General features: G+C 36.5%; 1 protein-coding gene across 1 annotated transcript in view; it reads left to right on the forward strand.

Moving 5' to 3' along the window:
* LOC138940121 (GAS2-like protein pickled eggs) overlaps window positions 1–25904 on the forward strand; it is an 86081-nt gene that overhangs the window by 22265 nt on the left and 37912 nt on the right. Inside the window, exon 3 of the mRNA XM_070308667.1 lies at window positions 9503–10000. Coding sequence (XP_070164768.1) covers window positions 9503–10000 — 498 coding nt within the window. The remainder of the gene's footprint in view (window positions 1–9502; window positions 10001–25904) is intronic.

Below are 25904 nucleotides of genomic sequence, written 5' to 3' on the forward strand. Positions count from 1 at the left end.
GTTTGTAGCTATATTGAAAAATAATCGGAATTATGCTAAAAATTGATCGAGTAAAAAATTTCATTGGTATGAACGAAATAATAATACATATGCACAATAATTAATTTAAGAAAACGTTTATGTTTTAGGTTATTTTAACGATAATAAAATCGAAGAAAATTCATATTTGTCAATTTATATTGATCGAAATCGCGGTAGAAAATACAAATGCGTAAATCGTAACATAAATATAAAAAACAATTAGAAGGAAGTGGAAACAAGATCTCGGCGGCCTTGAAATTTCTAGCAGTTAATTGAAATCGAATGGAAATTATAGGTCTTAATGATAAATCGAAGGATTTTAATATAATTTTAACGGTTAAATTGAACTTTCTTACAGAAATAATTTTGTATCAAAATAAAAAAGTTTGTAGCTATATCGAAAAATAATCGGAATTATGCTAAAAATTGATGGAGTAAAAAATTTCAGTGGTATGAACGAAATAATAATACATATGCACAATAATTAATTTAAGAAAACTTTTATGTTTTACGTTACTTTAACGATAATAAAATCGAAGAAAATTCATATTTGTCAATTTATATTGATCGAAATCGCGGTAGAAAATACAAATGCGTAAATCGTAACATAAATATAAAAAACAATTAGAAGGAAGTGGAAACAAGATCTCGGCGGCCTTGAAATTTCTAGCAGTTAATTGAAATCGAATGGAAATTATAGGTCTTAATGATAAATCGAAGGATTTTAATATAATTTTAACGGTTAAATTGAACTTTCTTACAGAAATAATTTTGTATCAAAATAAAAAAGTTTGTAGCTATATCGAAAAATAATCGGAATTATGCTAAAAATTGATGGAGTAAAAAATTTCAGTGGTATGAACGAAATAATAATACATATGCACAATAATTAATTTAAGAAAACTTTTATGTTTTACGTTACTTTAACGATAATAAAATCGAAGAAAATTCATATTTGTCAATTTATATTGATCGAAATCGCGGTAGAAAATACAAATGCGTAAATCGTAACATAAATATAAAAAGCAATTAGAAGGAAGTGAAAACAAGTTCGGCGGCCTTGAAATTTCTAGCAGTTAATTGAAATCGAATGGAAATTATAGGTCTTAATGATAAATCGAAGGATTTTAATATAATTTTAACGGTTAAATTGAACTTTCTTACAGAAATAATTTTGTATCAAAATAAAAAAGTTTGTAGCTATATCGAAAAATAATCGGAATTATGCTAAAAATTGATGGAGTAAAAAATTTCAGTGGTATGAACGAAATAATAATACATATGCACAATAATTAATTTAAGAAAACTTTTATGTTTTACGTTACTTTAACGATAATAAAATCGAAGAAAATTCATATTTGTCAATTTATATTGATCGAAATCGCGGTAGAAAATACAAATGCGTAAATCGTAACATAAATATAAAAAGCAATTAGAAGGAAGTGAAAACAAGTTCGGCGGCCTTGAAATTTCTAGCAGTTAATTGAAATCGAATGGAAATTATAGGTCTTAATGATAAATCGAAGGATTTTAATATAATTTTAACGGTTAAATTGAACTTTCTTACAGAAATAGTTTTGTATCAAAATAAAAAAGTTTGTAGCTATATTGAAAAATAATCGGAATTATGCTAAAAATTGATCGTGTAAAAAATTTCATTGGTATGAACGAAATAATAATACATATGCACAATAATTAATTTAAGAAAACTTTTATGTTTTACGTTATTTTAACGATAATAAAATCGAAGAAAATTCATATTTGTCAATTTATATTGATCGAAATCGCGGTAGAAAATACAAATGCGTAAATCGTAACATAAATATAAAAAGCAATTAGAAGGAAGTGAAAACAAGGTCGGTGGCCTTAAAATTTCTTGCAGTTAATTGAAATCGAACGGAAATTATAGGTCTTAATGATATATCGAAGGATTTTAATATAATTTTAACGGTTAAATTGAACTTTCTTACAGAAATAGTTTTGTATCAAAATAAAAAAGTTTGTAGCTATATCGAAAAATAATCGGAATTATGCTAAAAATTGATCGAGTAAAAAATTTCATTGGTATGAACGAAATAATAATACATATGCACAATAATTAATTTAAGAAAACTTTTATGTTTTACGTTATTTTAACGATAATAAAATCGAAGAAAATTCATATTTGTCAATTTATATTGATCGAAATCGCGGTAGAAAATACAAATGCGTAAATCGTAACATAAATATAAAAAGCAATTAGAAGGAAGTGGAAACAAGGTCGGCGGCCTTGAAATTTCTTGCAGTTAATTGAAATCGAATGGAAAGCTGATGAAACCCGATGCCGTCGTTGAATTATCGTAAATGGCATGATGACTGGTACCGTTCGATGACGTCGCGAAATGTAGAAAAGCGTAAAAGAATGAATCTCTATTCCGTTTCTATTAAATAAATTCTCGTAATTTTCATTATCTTATAATTATAAAGTGTGTCAACATCCGAATTAATTATTTTTTTATAATTAATCCAATATTCCTCTTTTTTTTTTAAGAGAAAGTAACTACACTTAATAAAATTGTCAATGGCACGGGGGAGAAATAGGAAGAAGTAGAGAAATATCAATCTGCCTTGACGTGAATTAAATTAAGATCTATTTTTATATGTTCGTATGGCACTTTAAAGGTGAATGTCTATACGAGTCTTATAAAATATGCATATGTGAAAAATAACCACAGGCACGTCCTTGCAGACTGATTATCCTTTTTGGAAGGTCGGTCGTAAAAATGAAATGCGTTGCTAGTATATCAGTTTCTGCGTATTTTACACCAAAGAAACACATTACGCATGCGAGGTCAAGAGCGTTTCCTGCCGCCTTCCATTAGCATTTCTATTGAGAGTTCCTATTCCTTTATCTAGCCTCCTATTCCTTTATCTGCGTTCGGAAACGACAGTAGGAAGGACCATTCACACAAGTCTATGTTAGCTTACAATCGAGAGTACCATGATTTCAAAATTATTATCCGTATAAATATATTGATTTAAAAAATATATATAAATACAATAATCTAGTAAATAATAAGATATAAAATATAAAATATAAAAAGGATATGTCGGATGTAAATAATATTAGAAAACTGTGAGAAGTTTTTAAGAGAAATCGATAAATAACTGTAAATTATGAAGAAAATGAAGAGTTTTATATCGGTGAATTTGAGAGTTAATTAAAACGGGGCGTTTCATATTTCTTAGAATGGACCATCTCTGAAATATAGAAAATCTTTTGACTTTGTCGTGAAACATTGCACGGATTACCCGATGCATTCGAGCGCAAGAAATGGGAACTGCAAGCCGACTGGTTCCTTTTGTCTCATGGACCGGGGAATGGCAGCAGCCGGACGCTTTTTTCATAATTTCTCGGAATCGGAGTGCACGGGGGTGGCCCTATTCTCTCTCATCCTTCTCTATCTAAATATATATACCGTGACCACCGCGCGCCAGCGCTTCCGAAACCTGCGTTGCAAGGGGTGTGCGTTGTAAAAACAACGGACGGAAATAGATGGAGGAAAAATCGAGCGGGCGCCACGACGCGACGTCGACGACCACAAGACGGGCGGTCTAGGACCTTACTTCGGGAATCGCCTTTATATAGTCCTGACGCGCATTCTAATACCAACGTCGACGTCCGTTGACGTAACTGGTCGCGTCTCCAAAAGGTTCATTGTACCTTTTTGTATAGATTATCTCATAGGCGGCGAAGCCTGTTTTCTAGGAGCGCAAAATGTCATAATAAAATAGATCGATGGAATAATGTGATGCAGAATATTTTATGTAAATAGCATTATAATTATACGATAAATATTTTCTCTTAGAAATCGTATAAAATATCATATGAGATAATTAGAATTCGACATAATTATTCTTAAAGCAAGATATAAAATGACACGTTGAAACGAGATTCGCTCCTATTTACGACCTTCGAAATAACTGTTAGACAAATTACGGTATAGATGATGATAACAGGATAATAACTCATTGAGATAATAGTTGTAGATATTCTCTCTCGCCATCGATCATCGGTTAATAGACGTTAAGTCGTCTATAAAGCAATTCAGGACAATTATGAAAGATATTCCTTCTCTCGTAATGAATGCCGATAGGCTTTCCGTGATAAATTTACTGTTTACGAATACACCGGTACTTCATTCCAGATCGCATCATCATTATAGTAACATTATCATTATATCAACGCGTTTAGAAACATATAAAGAAGACCGTTTAACAGATTATTTTTATAAAAATTGTAAAATATCTTTCTTTCCGTTTTTATTGTTACTAGTTTCACTCAAAATTATTAATATTCATTACGCGGAACGTTTAACGTCAATTCATCACGTTCGCGCGCCTTAACGATGACACGCAAATCACTTCCTGGGATGTACTTTGTCGTTGACGTGTCCGTTGACTGTGACTACATAAAGATACTGCGAGCACGTTCGCACGATTTTACATACTTGTTCGCGCGCGTGCGACGCTTTGGAAGGTATCTCGTACAAAACGCGCGTGTAGAACACGCCGTGATTCACGACGCTTTTGTGCCGGCCGAGGTCTTTTACTGGTTAGGAGCACAAACGCGCGGTCGAGGTTTATTAACCTCTAGCGGGGACAAGAACGACAGGATCGCGAACAATTTTAGCGTGGAATCTCTTGGCGTTTCTACCGTGCAAAGAGTCTCTCCACAGCTTTAAGAGAATGACACATTAGAAAGTATTGGATGATTGCATAAGTTCGTGCCCGATTTTCATAGATGGCATTAAGTTGCTGCATGGCGGAGTTCTATTGTTTTCGTGTGGTAATTGTTGCTTACATCGGATAGATGACGTTGTCTTATGTCAATTTAGCGTCAGACATTGTTCAAATAAGTCCATTTGTGCATAAGAGAAATCATTAAAAATGGAGAACGAAAGGTGCATTTGCGGCATGTAATGCTATATGAATTTCGGAAAGACGTGAGTGTTGGGATTGCACAAAAAAAATATTTAAAGCGTTTATTTGGACCGCGCTCCTGCTCTCCGAACAGTCAAAAAGTGGTTTGGCAGATTTCGAAATGGTGATTTCAACATGGAGGATCAACCCCGCTCTGGACGGCTTTCTGGCATCGATGATGACATTGTGCATGCCTTAGTGGAAAGAAACCCAAGGATTACAACCGAGGATATTGCTGAGAGGCTGAACATCGATAATTCAACCGCTTCTCGTCATTTAAAAAAGCTTGGATACATTTCCAAGCTTGATACGTGGGTGCCGCATCTCCTGACTGAAAGGAATAAGCTGCAGGAAAACTGCAGGAGTTGCAATGGGAAATTCTGCAGCACCCGCCATATTCTCCAGATATTGCGCCTTCAGATTTTTATCCGTTCCGGTCTTTGCAGAATAGTTTAAACGGCAAGAATCTCAATTCCGAGGAAGCTGTCGAAAACCACCTTACAAACTTTTTTCAAGAAAAACCAAGTTCTTTCTTCAAAAATGGAATCGACAAGCTTATAGATCGTTGGAAAAGCATTGTAGAAGAGAATGGAGACTATATAATTGATTAATAAAAATGTTATCTCTAAAATATAATCTATTGAAGTTTATATTTAAATCGGGCACGAACTTATGCAATCACCCAATATAATAATTAACTTTGCACGATGGATTGTGCGGGAATTTTAAATTACATTGCGTTGTAAAATGCGTACGTGCGTCAATTGCGTATACGATGCGTATTATTCTCTCGGCCAATAAAATCGCTCCTTAACAACGTACCCTGTCATTTTCGTTGACATACGACGGTATAGGAAGATGAATTTATAAAATTTTTATTATTATTAATCGACAGCACCCTTATATCGCGACGTCATTTATTTAAACGAATAGATATAATAATTTTAATTAGATTAAATCTTGCCATACGTGCTCGTGTGCTTTTAATAACGCGCATTCATCAGCGTCGCAAATATTACTCATAAATTTCAATAATGGTTTATCGCAGTAAGCTCGGCCCCAGAAACTAAATTAAGTTACACGGTTATGAGTAATGGTTACTTGCGCTCTCGTTGGTTACGTCTTATTGCTTCTCTTCCATATCGTGCCAGCATTACACTTAACTCGTACGCATTAAGCTTTCCCCTTCCCCCCCCCCTCCCCTCGGGCCCGATGAAACGTCTCGCAAACGCTCCAATTTGTAAACGTAGAATGTGCAACGGCCATTTTCATTAGGCACATTCGTTCGTAGTGGTAAGCGACGACGACCATAGCGAGGGGGGGAGTCAGGGGCCATGTAATGTGACATCCTGCTGTCGCTTCATCTGCCAACCGTATTACCATATGTGCCGCTTCTCGTCTTTTATAAGCGCGGCTCTTCCTCTCGCGTGCAGTGATGCTCAACGCATTATATCAAGAGATAATCGCCTGATTGATTCGCTCTAATTTAATCTTGAAAAAAGTATCGCCAATGTTGTTCGGTAGGAGATAAGCATAATGTATTAATGAGACGATCATTAATAAAAGTCACTTTTCAATGTTCAAGAAATCGAATAAAATTATCTTGTTAAAGAGAAAATTAGGATGCTGCTTAAATTTTCTTTTTCTTTTTTTTAACTTTTTGGTTCGCCATTATACAAGTGATCGAAGATAAATAATGTAACATAGCATATAACAACTTATTTTCCTTCTTGAATATAGGTATTATAGTAATGAAAAAAAAAAAATGCATTGGTATATTATTTTTGTTATTGAATTCGTGCCGATTTCGTTATTTTTATTTTTTTTATTTATCTCTCGATGAAGAAAGAATTTTCTCCATCAGTTTTAAGAGTTCTCGACAAAACGCTCCCCAGTTCGTTGAATCGTCATTATCGTCGTCGCTCGCGTTTAGTTGTGACTGCCTGTTGGCAGACTCGTCTAATCTCTTGTATTATCCCTCGGGAGGTATCGAAAGGAGCCGACGAGATAACCGGATGCCGTTAGATATGATTTTTACGAGCATGCGTCTGGGAGTGCGAGCGTAAACAGCCCCGGCGGCCTTATGGAGTCCATGCGTAGACGAGATGTATATTTTCTCGGGAGCCCTAAAAAGAATCGTGCGTCGTTCGTTCTGTTGGACCGATGAAGTCTCTCGTAGAAAGCTCGATTTCGGAGTCTGCATTAAGGATGCGTTGAGATTAGAATAGCCGCCGCTCAATGCAACAACTTGAGAGTTTTATGACGCGATTAATCGGCTATTAGAGCAGAAGAGCAAAGCTCTGTGATACAATCGGCTATTATGCTTGTAAATCTTTAGGGCCATTTTCTGAATTATTCTCAGTGATCCTTTTTTTCCCTCAGGTAATAGAGAAATAAAAATTTAAGCATCGCGAACAATGTGAAATGCAGGATTGTTGTCAACATTTCCGTAGATATTACATAAAATATCTTATAAAGATAAGATTGGTGGGAGGGAGGGAGGGAGGGAGGGGGGGGGAAGAGGGTTAATACCATATAATCTTTATTTAACTTCAGTTTAACGCCAAGAAGTGGACTTGGTTTTACACAATACCTATAACTCACATACCTTTCTCATTCTCTCATACATACCCATCATATAACTACCTTATATTCCTATTTTTTCTTATAACCTTCTCCTTCTCCTTCCAAATTTTCCTTAATAACCTTCCTTTCGCATCATCTAACACATCGTTTCACAATTTTTCCTCTACTTCATTCCCATCCTTACCTATTATTTCTATGAACCAACTTTTAGTTACATCACAATCTTTAAAATAATGACTTATACAATCTTCGCCTATACCGCAAAATACACAGGCATACGCTTCCTAACCAATATTTATTTCTATCCTCCATGTTTCCGCACGTTAACCTTAATAAAGCCCTTACGCTGTCGCCCAAATTTCCTATATCAACATTTCCTTCCCTTAAACACATTGGCCCTTCCAACCTTATTTCCAAATCCTTGTATTTCTTATTATATCTAGCTTTCCTAATTTTATTATCCGAAAGAGAGTTAATGATCAACCTTCTTTCAATTCTTAATTTTTTCTAAATTGTCCGACAATGAAGCTGTGGGTAAAGAATAAGAATTATAAGTAACGAGACCCTCTCCCCGACTATATGTGACATCGAAATTTGATGCGTCGCACTAACGAGCTAACAACGAACGTTGCACGTACGGCGCGATGTTTGCTCAGACGAAATACGATTTTATTTAAACATCGGTGACCTTCTAACGGGCCGACTGTTCCGGGTCGTACCGCGTGGCAGCTTCCTTTTCCAATGTTAACCCAAATATCCTCCCGACGAGTCATCTCGCATCAACTCTGTTTGAGCAGCATATAGGTTCAACGCACTGTCATTAAAACGAGCACCCAGTTAAACTAGCGCGGATCGTTTGAGCAGATGTTGGGCGAAAAACGAGGTCTGAACAAACAGGAAGGGATTGAAGGGATGAAATAGTACTACCGCCAGTGATATATGTATCTTGATGACCGTGGTCAAATTGGACGAAAGGGATCTATAGCTTCTTCGTTCAATCTATTGTATCCTTTCTCTCTTATTTTGATACTATATGTAGATTTTAAATATTATTTAGGTCAAAAATTAATTGAAAGAGGAACGTGAGAAGAATTTTAGGTAAAATTTGTAATAGTATCTCAAACTGCGATTTATATCAAATTTTTGTAGAAATTCAAAAGAAACGTGTCATTTCCATTTAATTCACATTGCGAACTACGCGATTAGACGAAATATCCCTTATTGTCCATTATCGGTTTCGAGCCGGCAAAATATATCCCCCGTTGATCTTTGTCATACGAGGGTGTACGCATCTCGAATCTCTCTCTTAAGCGGCGCACTCATCTGAATCAATAGCGTGACATTGCATTAAAACGTTTTTTCTGGACGGATGACGGTCATCAGATGCCATCTGCCATTTCAACTCGCGGTAAATCCAGGATTTTGATGCCGCGTCGAGTCTCGTATCTGAATAACGTATGTGTGCGCACGACGATGTAAGAGGGGACAGCGGTGTGTGGGAAAGTGTTGAATGACGTGAAATGAAATATCGCGTATATTTATAACGTACACATGTATTCTCTCTAAGCGTCGGATATAAAGTATCGACGTTTGTTATAAACGTCACGAAACATTGATGTACACGTGGACTATACGATATATACATTTAAATCGTTATTATTATAAATTGTAATTTACAAAATGCCGCGAATTACGATATACCGGATGAAACAGCAATGAATAGAAATAGAGTATAGAAAATCTATTTTATGAAATTTATAAAAATTAAAAAACATTTTTTTTTATAATTATATTATACGTCTCTTAGATTATTGGAATTGGCAAACAGGCGCAATTTGCTTTCCCTTTACCGGTTTCGCGGCTGTAAATTATACTTGTACTTCCGCGCCGGAGATGATGCACTGACCAGAGTGATTTCTTCTTCCATTTGCAGCATGCGAACAACGTGCGAAAATACGCGGGCGACTACGTGGCGCGACGTCAGGCCCGCAAAATGCCGATGACACGCTCGATAACCTCCCTGGCGCTGCCGATGAGCCAGGTAGGTGATGTGCCTTACCTGCCAAACGCCAAAGCCGGCACTTTCTTCGCCCGCGACAACGTCTCAAACTTCATCGACTGGTGCCGCAACAGTCTTAGCATCATCGAGTGCCTGCTCTTCGAGACCGAGGACCTGATAATGCGTAAGAACGAGCGACACGTGATATTATGCCTGCTGGAGGTGGCGCGTCGCGGTGCCAAGTTCGGCATGCTCGCGCCGTTGCTGGTCCAGATGGAGAGGCAGATCGATCGCGAGATCGCCGCCGAGAACAAGGCGGCGAATGGCGCCGACAACGAGGAGAGCGACGACGAGTACGAGGAAGAGCCGTGTCTCATATACGGACCGCAGCCGCAGATCGTCACGAACGATCTCAAGACCCTCCACGAGTTGGTGAGTGAAAATGTATACGATCTTGTGTTGCTTAGAGCTGTCTTAGCTCTCGCGCAACTCTCGCGAGAAAGAATGCTTTTATTTAGCTGTTTGTTTCAACTTTTCCGAATTCGTATGCTTCGAGAAGCATACGAAACGCTTTCTTTCTAATAACGATCACTTGCGATCACTTTTGTTTACGATGCTTCTCGCAATTTCTCAGCGATTCGCGGCGCCGATTCTGCTCGATGCCTCGTCGATTAAATCTCGGTGGCCTCGAATGTATTTCAATGGCACGTTTCGTCGCGTGTCATCGCCAACAGCGATCGTAAACGTGCCGCGGCTATGAAAATAGCTCGCACCCTTCGGTGCATATCCGGGCGTATTTATGGCGGTCCCAAATCGTATGTCGAGCCGTGAATATCGCGCGATTGAGAATAGGAGAACGAGTGTTGCGAGATACTTAAATCTAATCAACTATCGATAGTTTTACGCATTCGATACTGCGATATTGATAACCGCAACGATTTGACGACGACGATATCGCTAAAAATAATTAGGAAACGAATGGTTTCTGCAATAGTTAACATATAATCGCGCAATATGCTTTAAATTTTAAACCGAACTTCATATCTCATAATTATAATCAATTTATATAGTATTGATACTGATTTATTTCAATCATTAATTTTAATTTTAATAATTTATTACACTTTGAATTTTCGCGTAGTGCAACGACAAACTCATAATTCGGTAAATATGCATATTAGGTTACACCTCACCGATGACTTTGACCTTGACATATGTTGTCAAGGACATGACCCTGAGTAACTTTTTCTTATAACTTAACCGGCGATCTCTTATAGTTTCTGAGACATTTAAAGTTACGATTTCACATTTTTAATGATTTTTTTATTATAAAATAAAGAAAAATAAAGGTTGTTTACGTATTGTATTTACGTAAATCGGACGTGAAAAAAATGTTTTTTTTACATTTTCAGAGACGAAGCTCTTTGGGTTTTTTTACTTTCCACGCAAAGCGAGATTCAACGCGAACATATGTGTCTAGTTCTTTTATTAGGGTTGCACGAGACCAAAGACAAGACAATATTCGCAAAAATATTGTATTGGTCTTGAAAATTTTAATCTTGTCTTGGTCTCGAGAGGATTTTTGTATCAAAGATCTTGTCTTGCCTTGTCTTGCCTTGATTTTTATTAACAGTTTTTATTTAACGCTAAATTATTTGTCAGCTTGATAAAAAACAGAAAATAGTAAGTACATCTGATTTCTTCTGTTATCCGAAGCGCCGAGCACGATTTTCGTTTCTTCTTTACCGCGTATGCTCACGTCTCGATTGTGCAGACGCAGTCTAAAAACGAAAACCAAGTTCTTCCGCTAAACATGCAAACATTTCCGAAAGTGATAATGAAAGTTCGGAAGCAAGTGCAGTTAAACAATGCACATAGAAAACTTATTTTAAGTATGAAACGAGAAACAATGAAAAAATCGGCGTATGTTTATTATGTCAAAAAGAAAATGTCACTAAAGAAATAAAAATGAAAAATTGTAACGCTACTGGATTAAAAAAAACATTTGGAGAAAGATCGTAAAAAAGTATATGAAGATTTATTTGGATTAAAAGCAATGAAAAATAAAGTATTGTCAGAAAAACAAAAAACGATAGATATATTTTTAAACGTAAGTATTGAAATTAAACTTTATAAGTTAAGTAATATAAAGTAATGAATTTGCGCTATTTTTATGTCACATTAAAGTGTGTAATGATAATGGTGCGCAGGCTCTTTAAATTTAAATTTTTTAAAGTTTTTAAATTTATAAATGTTTTTATTTACTAACAATAAATAAAACTTTTTGTCTTTCTCGCCTGTTTCCATATTAATTAAAATCTCCGTTCAGAGATCGGGAACAATTAGATAACTTTTTTTAAAAACCAAGACTTCTCGATAAAATCAAGAATCTTGATAATTTGTTTTGGTATTGTCTTGATAAGTAATTTAAAATCTTGTCTTGATCTTGTCTCGAAATTCAAGACTAGATCAAGACAAGACCAAAACTAGTCTTGGTATCTCGTGCAACCCTATCTTTTATAGTAGAGCCCATTGCGTCTACGCATATACTTTCCCACCCACCCAACTATTGTCTGGGCGGACTTTGCTTTGCTTTGTAAAGTATATGCGCGCATACAGTGGATCCCCGTCCTTTCCCCCTCCCCCCTACGGAGGGACTTCACTTTCGGAAGAAATAACCTAACCCAAACCAAATTTTAGTTTTAAATCAGAAATAGGTTTGGATTAGGTTATATCTTCCGGAATTGGAGCCCCTCCCCCCCCCCATAGGGGGGCGGAACTTACTGCGTCCACGCATATACTTTTTCATCCATGCAACAATTGTGGGGTGGATTTTGCTGCCTCTCCTATTCTGCACAATGACCAAAAATTGCCCTTTCCCGCTTACGCATTTAATAAATAATTATTCCAAGCAATTAACAAATAATAAAAAAAGTTAACGTTTATTTATTTATTTGCTGCAATTAATTTGTGCGCGAATAACTTTTAGCTGAGTCGAAAAATCTATTAATTTATTATTATCCTCAACGAGGCTCAGAAATTCCTGTAGTTGCATATTGAAAGCTTTCAACGGAACTGCGAGAAAGTGTGAAACCGATTGTTGACAAAATATCAATAATCATGTAGCTATGTTTCAAATAATGTAAATAAATACTTTTTTACTTAGATTTACTTATAAACAGATTAGTGTAACGTATATAAACACGAGTGCTCCTAATATCAGTTTATAATACCGAAATAAAAGTATTAAAATTGTCAAAATTGAATTTGTCATATCTTCTAAACCAATATCGTCCGCTATTAGATTCTTGCGAGGAATTATTCAGAAGATTTTTCTCTACTTATTTAATAATTTACAAAATTACAGAAATCGGGGGTGTGTGTCTCCCTGTCTCTATATTATTACCCAAATGTTAACTTTAAATATCTCAGAAACTATATAAGAGACCGCCGGTTAAGTTATAAGGAAAAGTTACTCAGGCTCATGTCCTTGACAACATATGTCAAGGTCAAAGTCATCGGTGAGGTGTAACCTAATATGCATATCTATCCATAATTCAAATTACGCTAAAGGTCGCGTGAATATAACGATAAAATAAAGATTTCTTAAATTATGGAATATATAGATCAATTATTCATTTTTTTGTTATTATAAAATGTCACAGCTCATTACTCCTTTTCTTTTTTCTTCGCGCGCATAGACGCTCCTTTGACAGAGAAAGGACCGATCGTTCCCACCGTGTCACGGATATGCCCGCGTGTGTGACCTATCCGGCATTTTATTATCGAACGATTATTATAAATTAACGGGTAACGATCAAGCGCGCATGTGGAACGTTAAATGTCTCGGCTTGCGCACGTATTGCACTGACAACTTGGCGTCGCGATAATATTTTCGCCGCGTCATTAAATGTACTGCCGCTGACGGAGAATGCGACGCATCAGCTGACACTTCCCCCCCCCCCCCTTTTTCAATAATATAAATGTAATATTCTCTATATTTCTCAGTCTCGTAGCGATGACATTTCGTATCTTCCTTATACTTCCGCTCTAGACGCGAATAGATACGAATAGAGGAATGACATAACTAAGAAAGGTCCCCTGCTGAGGAAGTTAGGGAAGCTTTATACCCGTATTCATAGTCCTTTTTTATTTTAAGGACGGAGGAAGCCTCCATGAAGGATTCCTTGAATCTGCAAGACCACCTTGTTTCATAGATGGACCTCGAGTCTCCCTTTCAGAAGGAAGGAATATTTTAGGGATTTTTAGTGACCGACTGGAGGCAGCACCGTTTTATGCTGCCTGCAACTAATTTCATATAATACATATGAAAACTTTTTCGTATCTTCAAAAAATTCCACGGGATTTTCCCAATCGCGAATGTATCTTTTCGGAATCCGCCACAGAATCCGATTCTCTGGATTTTCGTCTTCAAATCCATCGTCAGAATCATTTAAAAATTCATTGTCCATTATCCCTTTTTCCTTTATACACTTTCAGTTTGAGAGCGCGACAACAAATAACCACAAAACCACAGATTGAAATGTAACGAAACTAACTTTTGGAGGTTATATTTGGTTATATTCTGCGTATCGTCTGCTAAAAAGGTCGCATCCACTCCTCAAGGAAGCTCGTGTCCTTCCTTGAGATAAGGGAGCCAATAAGATTCCTTGTTCGGTCAAGGAAAGTTTATGAAACGTGGAACGAGGAACAAGGAATCCTTATTCCTCAAGGACGGACTATGAATACGGGTATAGTCCTTATCTTTGCAAATAGTTTAAATTCTAATATTTATTAGGCTTGAGAAATAATATGAAAAAAATATATATTTGAAAATATTAAATTTGTATGTATGTATTAATAATATTTAAATTTATTATACATTATTATTACCATATTATTCATTATTCATATAATTTAAATGGTAAATTATTAATGAATAAACTGCCTAATAAATCATATTTAATTGTTATTGAATTATTTATTAACTTGTTATTTTTGTATGACAGTACGGTATGAGAATTTTGTTTGACCGAGGGCGACCGGCTTGTATCGACTAAAAATATCGGATTATAGTTGACTGGCGAGTGTATCTAACAGCGGCGATTACCAGTGGCGATTACCACGCGACCGGTATACGTGTAAGCGATGCTAAATCGCGGCATTTCACGAAGCGGAATAATTCCTTCCCCAGGGCTTACAGCTCCACACGGCGGACGATAACGTCGCAGCGCGCGCGGCTTCTCGCCTCTCGTGTAGAAATTCCAGGACGCTTTCCCGCGAGGTCGAGGCTCGTAGCGTATACGTATACGCTTGCGGAAGGTATATACGAGCGCTTTATCTGTTCCGAAAGAAAATTTCGACATAATCGTAGAATGTTACGATAAATCTGCTCGTTGCGATAAATCTTTCCTTTTCTTTTACGGGAAAGGCCCGTTCGCAAAACTGTACTTACATATAATATGTTTATGTCGTAAAAGATTGCTTCCCACAGGACGGATGTGACGCAAGAAATAAGACGAATTACTATGAGACATCAATATTTTTTTAAGCAGTTTTTCATTAGAAACACGGAGTTCCCTATAATTGCGCGGAAAAAAAAATTTCGCTACCATAGCTAATCATGATTTGCGAAATAAATTTCTAAATTGCAGCAAAACGGTTTGCTGTTGCATCTAATAAATAAATAGGTGTCACAGCTAAGATGTTCGCTGTTGCACCTAATAAATAATTGTCACAGCTAAGATGTTCACTGTCCATATATTACGACTGAAATCCAGTTACCGCACGCAGTTTCTATTTGCAGCAGCTAAATTTTTTTTTCCGTGTGTCACATTAAAATGCAGATTTTTACATTCGATTTGAGAAGATATTGATATTTTCAGATAAATACTCATATATCGCGTTGCATCAGTTTAAAAAAAAGTACTTTCGATCAAGATCTTCAAACTTTTTCAATAACGATAAAATAACAGGAATCAATTAAATAATGATAAATTAACGGGGATAAATTAAAATTTAAATTACCTTTTGGCAAAATACGTCAAAGATAATAGTGAAATGATAATTCACAACTCTGGCATCGTAAATAAGTGATATCCTGTTTTTAAAAAAGCAACAACATGATATCATTCTTGATACAATGTGTAATACGATAATAAGCTTATGCAATCGAAACGTGCGTTGATATTACGATATTGATAAAAGTAATTATTTGTAGCCTTTGGTATCAAGCGGGAAATATCGAGGCGAGAGCATCAATAACTTGCGGATTGTGTATCGTAATATCATTAACACCCCTAGTAGATAGAGTAAGCGCTGCCAGCGTTAGCGGTAGAACCGAGCGCGTGTTACCGCCGTAAATCTCGTGGGAGCGTCATTACAGCCGCCGTTCAAGCGTATTGTGCGTCGATTTTCGCGATCGGCCGCCCCGATATCGCCGGATAAATTTCACTTTACGCCGCGGGGAGGCCGAGCGACGCCGCGCGCCCATCTCAAGTAGTAATATACCGTGAAAGCGTTACCCGCCGATTCCAATAAAGTAGAAGCGAGCCGAGAGAGAAGCCGCTTTGTCGGCTCCGTAATTAACGGAAATATTTATCGCGACCCACAACCGCCAAACATACCGGGATCTGGGATTTTCCATTGTCACCGTAAATAAAAATTTTTTAATGATAATAAAATTAAGATAAGGATTAATGCAATATTTAATTACCTAAAGTACGTGAAAGACTAAAGAGAGGATTATCTACGATTTAAAAAGAATTTACCAGGTATATAAATATGAAACCGGAATTTGCCCATAGATGGCCCTAGCTGTCAATGTAGTTACCGTCAAACCGCGTCATTGGCGCCATTTTTTTCTTTTGACATCTGATAAAGATTTTCAACTCACAACAATACAAGTTTCATACAACAGCATAGTTTTTAATAGCGTTGAACATGTCGAATTTTGTGCCTGGAAACTACGATTTGCGGACAGCATTGATTTTCCGTTACCATTTGAAGAAAACTGCTGCGGAATCGCGAATGCTTGTCGAAGCTTACGGTGAGCATGCTCTTGGTAAATCACAGTGCTTTGAGTGGTTTAAAAAATTCAAAAGTGGCGATTTTGACGCGAGTAACGAAGAACGTGGAAGACCACCGAAAAAGTTTGAAGACAGCGAATTGCAAACATTGTTGGATGAGGATGACGCTCAAACGCAACAACAACTCGATTTGAATCAAGCTTTGCGTGAAAAACGACCAGAATATCAAAAAAGGCGACGCAAAGTGATTTTGCTTCATGATAATGCACCATCGCACACAGCAAAACCGGTCAAGGAAACGATTGAGGCGTTTAGTTGGGAAATACTTTCGCATGCGGCTAACTCACCAGACTTGGCTCCATCCGATTACTACTTATTTGCATCGATGGGACACGCACTTGCTGAGCAGCACTTCACTTCTTACGAAAATATACGAAAATGGCTCGATGACTGGTTTGCCTCAAAGGAGCGACAGTTTTTTTGGCGTGACATCCACAAATTGTCAGAGAGATGGGAAAAATGTATAGCTAGCAATGGGCAATACTTGGAATAAAATATTTTTTATCATTTTCATACAATAAACGTGTATTTTCTATACAAAAATTCCAGTTTCATATTTATATATCTCGTACAATTAATGCGAAACGTCTTGAGACAATTTTGGTCTTAATCCTATAATTTTCTTTGAATTACAAGAAGTTAATACTCCTTACATCATGTTCTTGCTCGTTATAGTAAACCCTGAACGGTGCGGGATATGTTGAATCGAGATTGAATCTCGAGATGACGATTACGTCGTCTCGTGTCAAATGTCGGAGTGTTTAAAGCGGCAACTCGCCGCTTTATTGATAATTAATCTAATCTCTCTTTACGCCGTGAGATACAACCACACGAAGGCACATTCTTCGAAGCGTTTGCTTTTACATTAAAGCCGTTCCTCGCGGCAATGCGGCGGCGATTCAAGGAGAGAGAAGAAAACGAGTATAAGAGCGTCTTTTACGTCGGCTATCAATTAGATTCGCTCTTGTCACGCGTGTTATCTTATCACAAAGCGTTACGACTTTGTTAACCGCGTTTGATATAAACAACTCCGCGACCAATTTGCCTAATCGTATATACAAGATGCGATTACCGCGAAATGTGCTATGACAATTGTATCGCAAGTTTGTTAATACTCGTGTCAGCCTGTCGCCTATATGAATTTTAATGATAAATAATTATTTGTCAAATAACTTGTATCTATCGTTGGATAATAATTATTGATCGAATAATCTCAGTATTTTATAGCAAAATATATATTTTGTATAAATTTGTAATAGCTCCTTTCTACAGGAACAATCGAAAAGGTTTGTTTTTTTTTTTACAAAATTTTTTGTTTCATTTTTATTTATGACAATAGTCAGCTGATAGCTCCATAAAATTTTTGTTAATTTCTTTATCAATAAAATTACACAAAATTTTTGTTTACTATATTACGGCTTTATTATTAATTTTGTATCATTTCTTCTCGTCATTCGACTATTCATACAATCATGTCATATTTTTTCAGGGTTGGGAAGTAACGCGTTACTTGTAACGTCGTTACCGTTACAGTTACTTCTTTTCGGTAACGACCGTTACTTTTTTCTGTTTGTAACGGTAACGAATTAGCCGTTACTTTTATCGTTATTTTTTGGTTCTTTGTTATCTTATATCTATTCAATAGATAGATGTATTTTTTGAAAAATATTTTGTAGCCTTCTATCATAGGTTGTATTCTGATAGTCAATACTGAAAATCTATAGTAACATAAATTATAGATTTTAAAATACTGGCATTGAATATTGGAATACACTCTTAATAATATCAATATTTAAAAATATTGTTTGATAAAAATTTTCGACAAAATTGAAATTTGTAAATTACAATTTAAAATTACTATAAAGATAAGTGTATTAAAAAATAAAGATATTAACATAAATAATTAGAATCATTAAATCAATTTAATATAAGAAACGCTTGCTATATAGAGACTAATTTGGAGTTTTTAATTCTAACATAGATTATTACATTTAATATTGATTATTAAATAATTTTATAATCTATTAGCTTATTTTAGCATTACGAAAAACAAAAATATAACGAAAAAGTAACGAATCGTTACTTTCCAAGTAACGGTAACGGTAACGCGCTACTTTTTAAAATCAGTAACGAGTAACGGTAACGAGTTACTTTTATAGAGTAACGTTCCCAACCCTGTATTTTTTGATATCTTTATGACAATGAGAAATAAGATTTCTAATCGTATATAACGACGCATTTTTACGTGCGGAAACTTTGGCTCATACGGGTGATTTCCTTGATTCACAATGACTTGATGTCGGTACGTTCCGCGTCCCATCGCGGTCCACGATAAGATAGCGCGTTTAACAAGGCTGAATCTAATCGATAGCCGAGGTAAACTGTGTGCAATTCTACCATGGTGCGGCATCGCGCGTGTGTGTTTCGTTCCCTCGACAAGCGATTGCCGTAAATGGCGCAATGCGAAATCGTTGCCGCCAGCGTGTTCAGTTATCGCGGAAGCGGATTAGCAACGCACGAAGACGGAACTTTTTATCTTTTCTTAAGTTTATATACAGTAATATCTTTTTTTTTTATCTTACGAAACACAGTTAACCGCGCACCACGAATTCGCTGTCCGCGTCGCTTTAACAAACGTGCAATTTTAGCGCGCGTTTATATTTCTCATCAATGCAATTTACAGCATGTACAGACAATACCTAGTTTCCTTTGTATTTATACTATATCTATCGAGGTAATATTTAAAGCCATGCACGTTTTACGCACGTATTTATCAAATCCATTAATCTTGATTATAAAAGATATGTTCAATTATATTTTTTTACGTTTGTTATTTTTTAATCAGATTTTTCTCGCTACGGATGAATACAAAAAATTGGACAAATTAAATTTTCTTTTTTTTTTTTTCTACATATGTATGCAAAACAGCTATTCCGCAAATGAATGCGATCGGAGAAAAAAAGAATATTGAGGCAAATAATTTGCGAGATCCATAGTGGATTCTATTCAGGAAAGTTACCTCTACCCAGACGGAGCTTCGCCTCGCGAGCGCCGAAAGCTTGTATTGATCGCTGTTAGCCCATTTCGTATCAAGTTCAAGAGCAAAGAAGGCGAAGTTATTTCGAAGGACGAGGTCCTGCGATCTATACCGGCGCACGGTTACGTTTTCTTTTTTTTTTCTTCGAGATTTCTTCGTCATTCGTATCGCTTGTCAGAGTGTTGACCGTCGAATATCGCTATATCAGAAAGGTATCTCATTATCGAAAAGAAATATTGGTTCGCGTTTCATTTCGATACGTTGACACTGTAGCTCATTTCCGGCGATAAGTGCACTTTTACGTAATTACACAGACGATACGGTTTTTTTTTTTTTTTTTTTTTTTTTAATTTGAAAACCAAGATGGATCACCGTCATATTTCTGGTCTCTTTATCCGCTCCAGATTTTTATTTCTATCGAAAGTTCTCACTCTTACTTTCACGATTTGGATTCAATATTTTCAGATTTAGACTGTGAAATATTTTTATCATTACTGTCGGTCTTTGTATGAAATTTTATACGAGGAGATTTTTATATGAGGTGATTCTTTTTTCGTATCGACTCACTTTTTAATAGCGTGAATAAAATATTTACAGTTTCTTTATTATGCTAAACTAGATATTTTTAATATTTTTTATTATACTTCAAATATTGAAATATAACAAAGCATAATGCAGATATAATATTTAAGAGTTTTCTATTAATTTGTTTAATATGATCGATATCATGTTTGCGATGCGATTAGCAGATTTATCGTAATCACACAGAAATCACGCAACAAATTTCATATTTATCTTGGCTTGATGCGCGATCAGATAGTAAAGCTACTTTCTAAGTATTTATGGTTATTGACAGTGACGTGCGTTTCGAAGAGATACGATTCATAATCAGTTGGACCTATCTTCGAATTGTCCGAAGGTAACTACGTATACTATATTTGCTCACACGTTATTTATACATATGATATCATACAGACGGGTTCATGTTCCAAAATAAAGATAAAATTTAATAATAGCAAGAAAGAGGCGATATTTTACGATCTTGAATGATTTGTTCACATACGGTAGACAACTATTGTGTCGAAATAATCAATAGTCAGCAATTCTAATAAAAATGACTAATATTGCATTATTAGTTAAATACGGTGGAGGCCGGTGTCTTTCTCACCGATTCTTCGATAGTTATCCCGAATCTTTTTTGTCGGCTAGCTCAATCAGCTTTCGATCATCGCGGGATTTATATACGACTCGAGAGAAAGAGTTACTATTTATCCAGAAGAGCGAGAGAGATGAATTGGTCCGCGCGCCTTCACATAGAACTACCATAAATGGCGTTGAGCTCTCCTTTGAGTCTCTGCGTCAGTTATTATGTACAATTAGCCGAGATGCTGATGGGAGAGATGGTTGCTGGAGCCGCGCAAGGTCTGCCTGCGGTCCGAGTCTTAGCTAATCACTATTTGCCGAGAGCGGATTAAATAGAGAGAGATAGAGCGACAGGGAGAGGCAAAGAAATGGGTTAGAAATTTAATATCGAGGTCGGCCGCACTTTGGTCAGTAATTATACATGGCCGTGTAATCTAGGTGAATTGATCGTTTCTAGACTGGGATATTTGATATACATATATGCGAGTCGAGGTGCTTACAAAGAGCGATGGCTGATGGCTGGTCGTTGATCCGATCAGTTGACATTGGTTAGCAAACTGGAGAGCGCACTCGTATAGGAAGGGTGAAGTAATTCTCGAGAGAGCCGTGAGAATCTTGATTCGTACATTTCGTCAGATGAAATTATCAGTGCGAAAGATATTACAAGTATGTAAAGTCACGATATTCGAATGTTGAATCTATATTTTCTGTTATTTGTAATTTTTGTGTATATTTTAATATTATACCATAATAATACTCTTACACTAATCACTTAATCCATAAGTTTTGATATATTTGCTTTTTTACTTAATTCTTAATTATTAATATTTAATTCTTCATTAATATTTAATTCTTCATTAATATTTAATTCTTCATTATTAATACACGATGCTCTGTGTCGAATTTATTTCGTTATTTGTGAGTGATTTTGCTGGCAAGACATTCTCGCTAAAATTTCAAACAGAGGATCCTTCCACGGTCATGCACAAGTCATCTAAATTTGGACGAGAACGGTACCACGTCGAACCTATATGTCAATAATCAAGCTTGGCACGGGAAGGGGGATGAAAGAAAATTTTGGGGCGCGCGCCTCGGTAATCTCGCCTCGGTAAAAATCCTCGTAGGGATCAAGACTTTGGTATCTCTCGCATGGACTTTCATAAAAGTGCGCATGTAGGTTATTCCGATAAAATACACTTTAAGTGCTTCTAAACGTCGTCGAATGCTCCGAAGCACTATACCAATGTCAGGCGTATCGACCGAAAGTGCAAATTCCGTCGAATCATACGCCGTAATCGTAGAGACATTTGGAGGCATTAGAGTCTTGAAATCTTTCCTTCTTTTTCTCTCTCTTGAAAATATTTTCAGACTTTATATATATGTATTTAAAAGCAAAAATAATTCTCTCGGGTCTCTCTCTCTCTCTCTCTCTCTCTCTCTCTCTCTCTCTCTCTCTCTCTTACTTCTTTGTAATTGATTTATTTTTTACGGATCTATTAGGTGTACAACTTTGCTTCCGCCGTTTTCCTATAGATGCCTTTAGCGGTAAGTAGTGGTCGAAATAAATAGATCATAGACGTCATGCGATAAACTTTGGGCATCTGTCAACATAACCCCATAGAAACATTAGTCGATTTGTGTCTGCGTCATAAAGTTATTCTCGATTGAAAATGTCAATTTACGAGCCAAATTCTCGTCATTTGCGGGAGGTTTTAATTTTTTGCTTGAATATGAAGAAATCTGCGGCTGAGGCTCATCGAATGCTCTCAAATACTTATGGTGAAGCCGCTATTAGTGAAAAAACGTGTCGTGAGTGGTTTCAACGCTTCAAGAACGGTGATTTTCACGTCGAAGACCGGCATAGCGGTGGAAGAGAGAAGGTTTTCGAAGATGCAGAATTGGAGGCATTACTTAATGAAGACTCGAGTCAAAGTCAAAAAGAATTGGCACGATCATTGGGAGTGACTCAACAAGCAATTTCAAAACGCCTAATCAGTTTTTTACAATAAAGCCTCGAATTTCGGAAAAAAACGGCGGAAGCAAAGTTGTACAGCACACCTAATATATATATATATATATACATATGCAAGATTAATAAGTCAGACGTGGTTTTTTTGATTTTCAAGATATCTTTTAAAATTAATGTGATTTTTTGGATTTGACATAATTAAAATCTAGCTCTTTAATTACTTGATCGTTAATGCTATATAAAAATCACGAGAAATTCGAAAAATTGCGCAAGATCGCGACGAATTGAAAGAATCAATTCATAATTTCTGTTTTATTTATCAATTCAATTATATCTTTGCTTTAATGTAATAAGATTGGCAGTCTCTTATAGCACAAGACCAGAGAATGCAAGCAAATGCAATTCGCTATATAAAGGGCGTGACAAGTCGTTCCCGCGAAACGACGCGATGAGGCGACTTCGACGAACCGTGTTTCACCGAGGCTTTCAATTACCGTAAACATTTGCGGGATCACGCATCACGGGAATCACGAAAATAAACTATCGCGGTGGGTGGCGGGGGGGGGGGGGAATTAAGCGGAGACGGCGTGGCCATCATTGTGGACGGAACAGCTGAGAGCTCTACGGGATGTCGTTCGTCTCCCTCGCGTATTGATTCCCGGGACGCCGGCGCGGTTCGGCGCCGGGACGCCCGCCGTAAAAGCTGCGCCTTCAAAGCACCGCGATTCCCCAGAATTCACCTGCCGTATACGTGTGTGTGTGTGTGTGTGTGTGGAAGAGAATCGCTGCTTCAACTCGTCGGAATTTGTTCCGACAACGAAATCATCCGCGCACTTTCCATTCCTTCCATTCGTGCGAGCGGGTGCGTTTATGTTCGCGCGCCGTCGTAAGATCTGGATGATGCTTGCCGCGCGCGTTACGCTCTTTCGTTGGGCTAATTGGATGACTTGGGGTGTGTGTTCCAGAGATTTTTAGCAAGCGCGAAATGTCTCGAGAAAGACCACGTAGTTGTGCAAATATTGCACGGAGATAGTATTCGCGATGTCGAGTATTTTTAATTAGAACGTTCAATCTACGTGATTCTTCTTTGAGATTAATTAGGTCCTTTCAGAGAAAGAGAGAAATTCTGTAGCTTTTTAATATTTTTTAATATATTCATAGGAATAATTTTATATATATATAATATAATTATAGAAATATAATTTTTTTCAAGTATTACATTATTTATATAATAGCATTAAGCATCACTTCTCTTTTTTAATTTCTTGTTCGGAAACTGTTGGCCAAATATTTCAGCTTGAATTTATTGCGACGTCCAGCGGACTGCTTAATATCGATCATTGATTGCAATTCGGCATTTGTAATTTACCGCATCCCATAATTGTGTGAGAAAGCACGCTCGTTCAACGCATCTCTCAGCCGAGTAACTCAATATGCGCCTTCGGCGACACGAAGAGCGCGATGCGGTATTTTTTGATTTAGTAGCGACACCGTTGAAAACAACTACCGAGCCGAGCTGATTCCTTCGATTTCGCTCGAAAAAAAAAAAAAAAAAAAAAAAAAGACCCAGCACAATGCGTATCTTGAGAGGAGACGCTCTAATTAGGATTCGATGCACACTGACAAATCGACGCGATTATTAAAAGTCACGCGGACACGACGAAGCGGACCGCCCACGTAACTGTTTTCTTTCCCGTTTGCAATCGCCTTTCGAATTCTCTTCTTTTTTTTCTCTTTACACATTACCGGTTATGTAATTTCGCAGTTGGGACATTTGAGCTAGTGTTGCGTTTTGCTTTAGCGATCGCGATTGATTGTCGTCTGAACGAGCATGGATTGATATTTATTATCTCGATTATGTAACGATCATTAATATTTGTGCAGCTTTAGATTCGATATATCTGATATTACCGATAAAATTAATATTATAAACGACGTTTCTGTGAACGTTATCATAAACATATTATATATTGATATAGACAACTGCGCCGATAATATACTCGTGTATTTTAAGAATGCTCAGATAAGAGAAGTTCATATACATATACTCTAGTCGATGGGTTTTTATCTCTTCATATTTGTCAGCAAATTGTCGATGCCGAAGATCGTTAAACGAAAATGTCTCGGTTAAAAGCTGTCTTTATCTAAAAACCAACGATGAGCGTAGGAGTAGAAAAATATACGTGTAAGAGACAGGATAGAAACCCTGAAAGCGATTTTTTTATAGTTCATTTCACGAGATATTACTTTTGCTGGATATTTCATTATTTATTGCTTTCTTATAGTTTCTGTATTAGGAGGATTATATGAGATGTATTTTGATAATTTCTTGAAAGAATGGAGTTTTTTCAGATTATATATTAGGTGTACGAATAAGTTTCCGCCGTTTTTTATCAAAAATTGGGCATTTATTGTGAAAGAACGGAACTTAATGTTTTGAGTCACTCCCAATGTAAGTGCAAGTTCTTCTTGCGTTTGGCACGAATCTTGATCCAATAATGCTTCCAATTCCGCGTCTTCATACACTTTCGGCCTTCCGCTGCGTTCTTTGTCTTCGATGTCAAATTCACCGTTCTTAAACTTTTGAAACCACTCGCGACAACTTCTCTCACTTAAGGCAGCCTCACCATATGCTTCTACAAGCAATCGATACGCCTCGGCTGCAGATTTCTTCAAATTGAAGAAGTAAATCAAAAGTTGCCGCAAATGACGCTTATTCGGCTCAAAACTCGACATTTTCGCACACAAAAGAATATATTATACTGATAAAAAATCACTAATATTTTAAGGTTATATTATTGACTGATGTCCAATCTTACGATAAGGACGTTTTACATGTGACAATTTTAACCATAACTTACTGGTGGCGCCAACATTTGTCAAACGGCGGAAACTTATTTGTACACCGAATATATATTTTTTTTTTTTTACGAATATTGTAAAGAGTGTTGAATATACAGCTCATCTTATATACGGATTGAAAAATTGAACAGATCTCGAGCAATATGCGACAATTTTTTTTTATTGAAAAGTCACATCGCCGTTAAACGCATAACACGCATAGCAGTGCAATGTGGGCATTGCATTTATACTACTTAT

Source organism: Polyergus mexicanus, unplaced genomic scaffold (assembly GCF_030449975.1).
Source record: "Polyergus mexicanus isolate NDT 795.1 unplaced genomic scaffold, iyPolMexi1.0 SCAF_16, whole genome shotgun sequence".
Classification (NCBI taxonomy): Eukaryota; Metazoa; Arthropoda; class Insecta; order Hymenoptera; family Formicidae; genus Polyergus; species Polyergus mexicanus.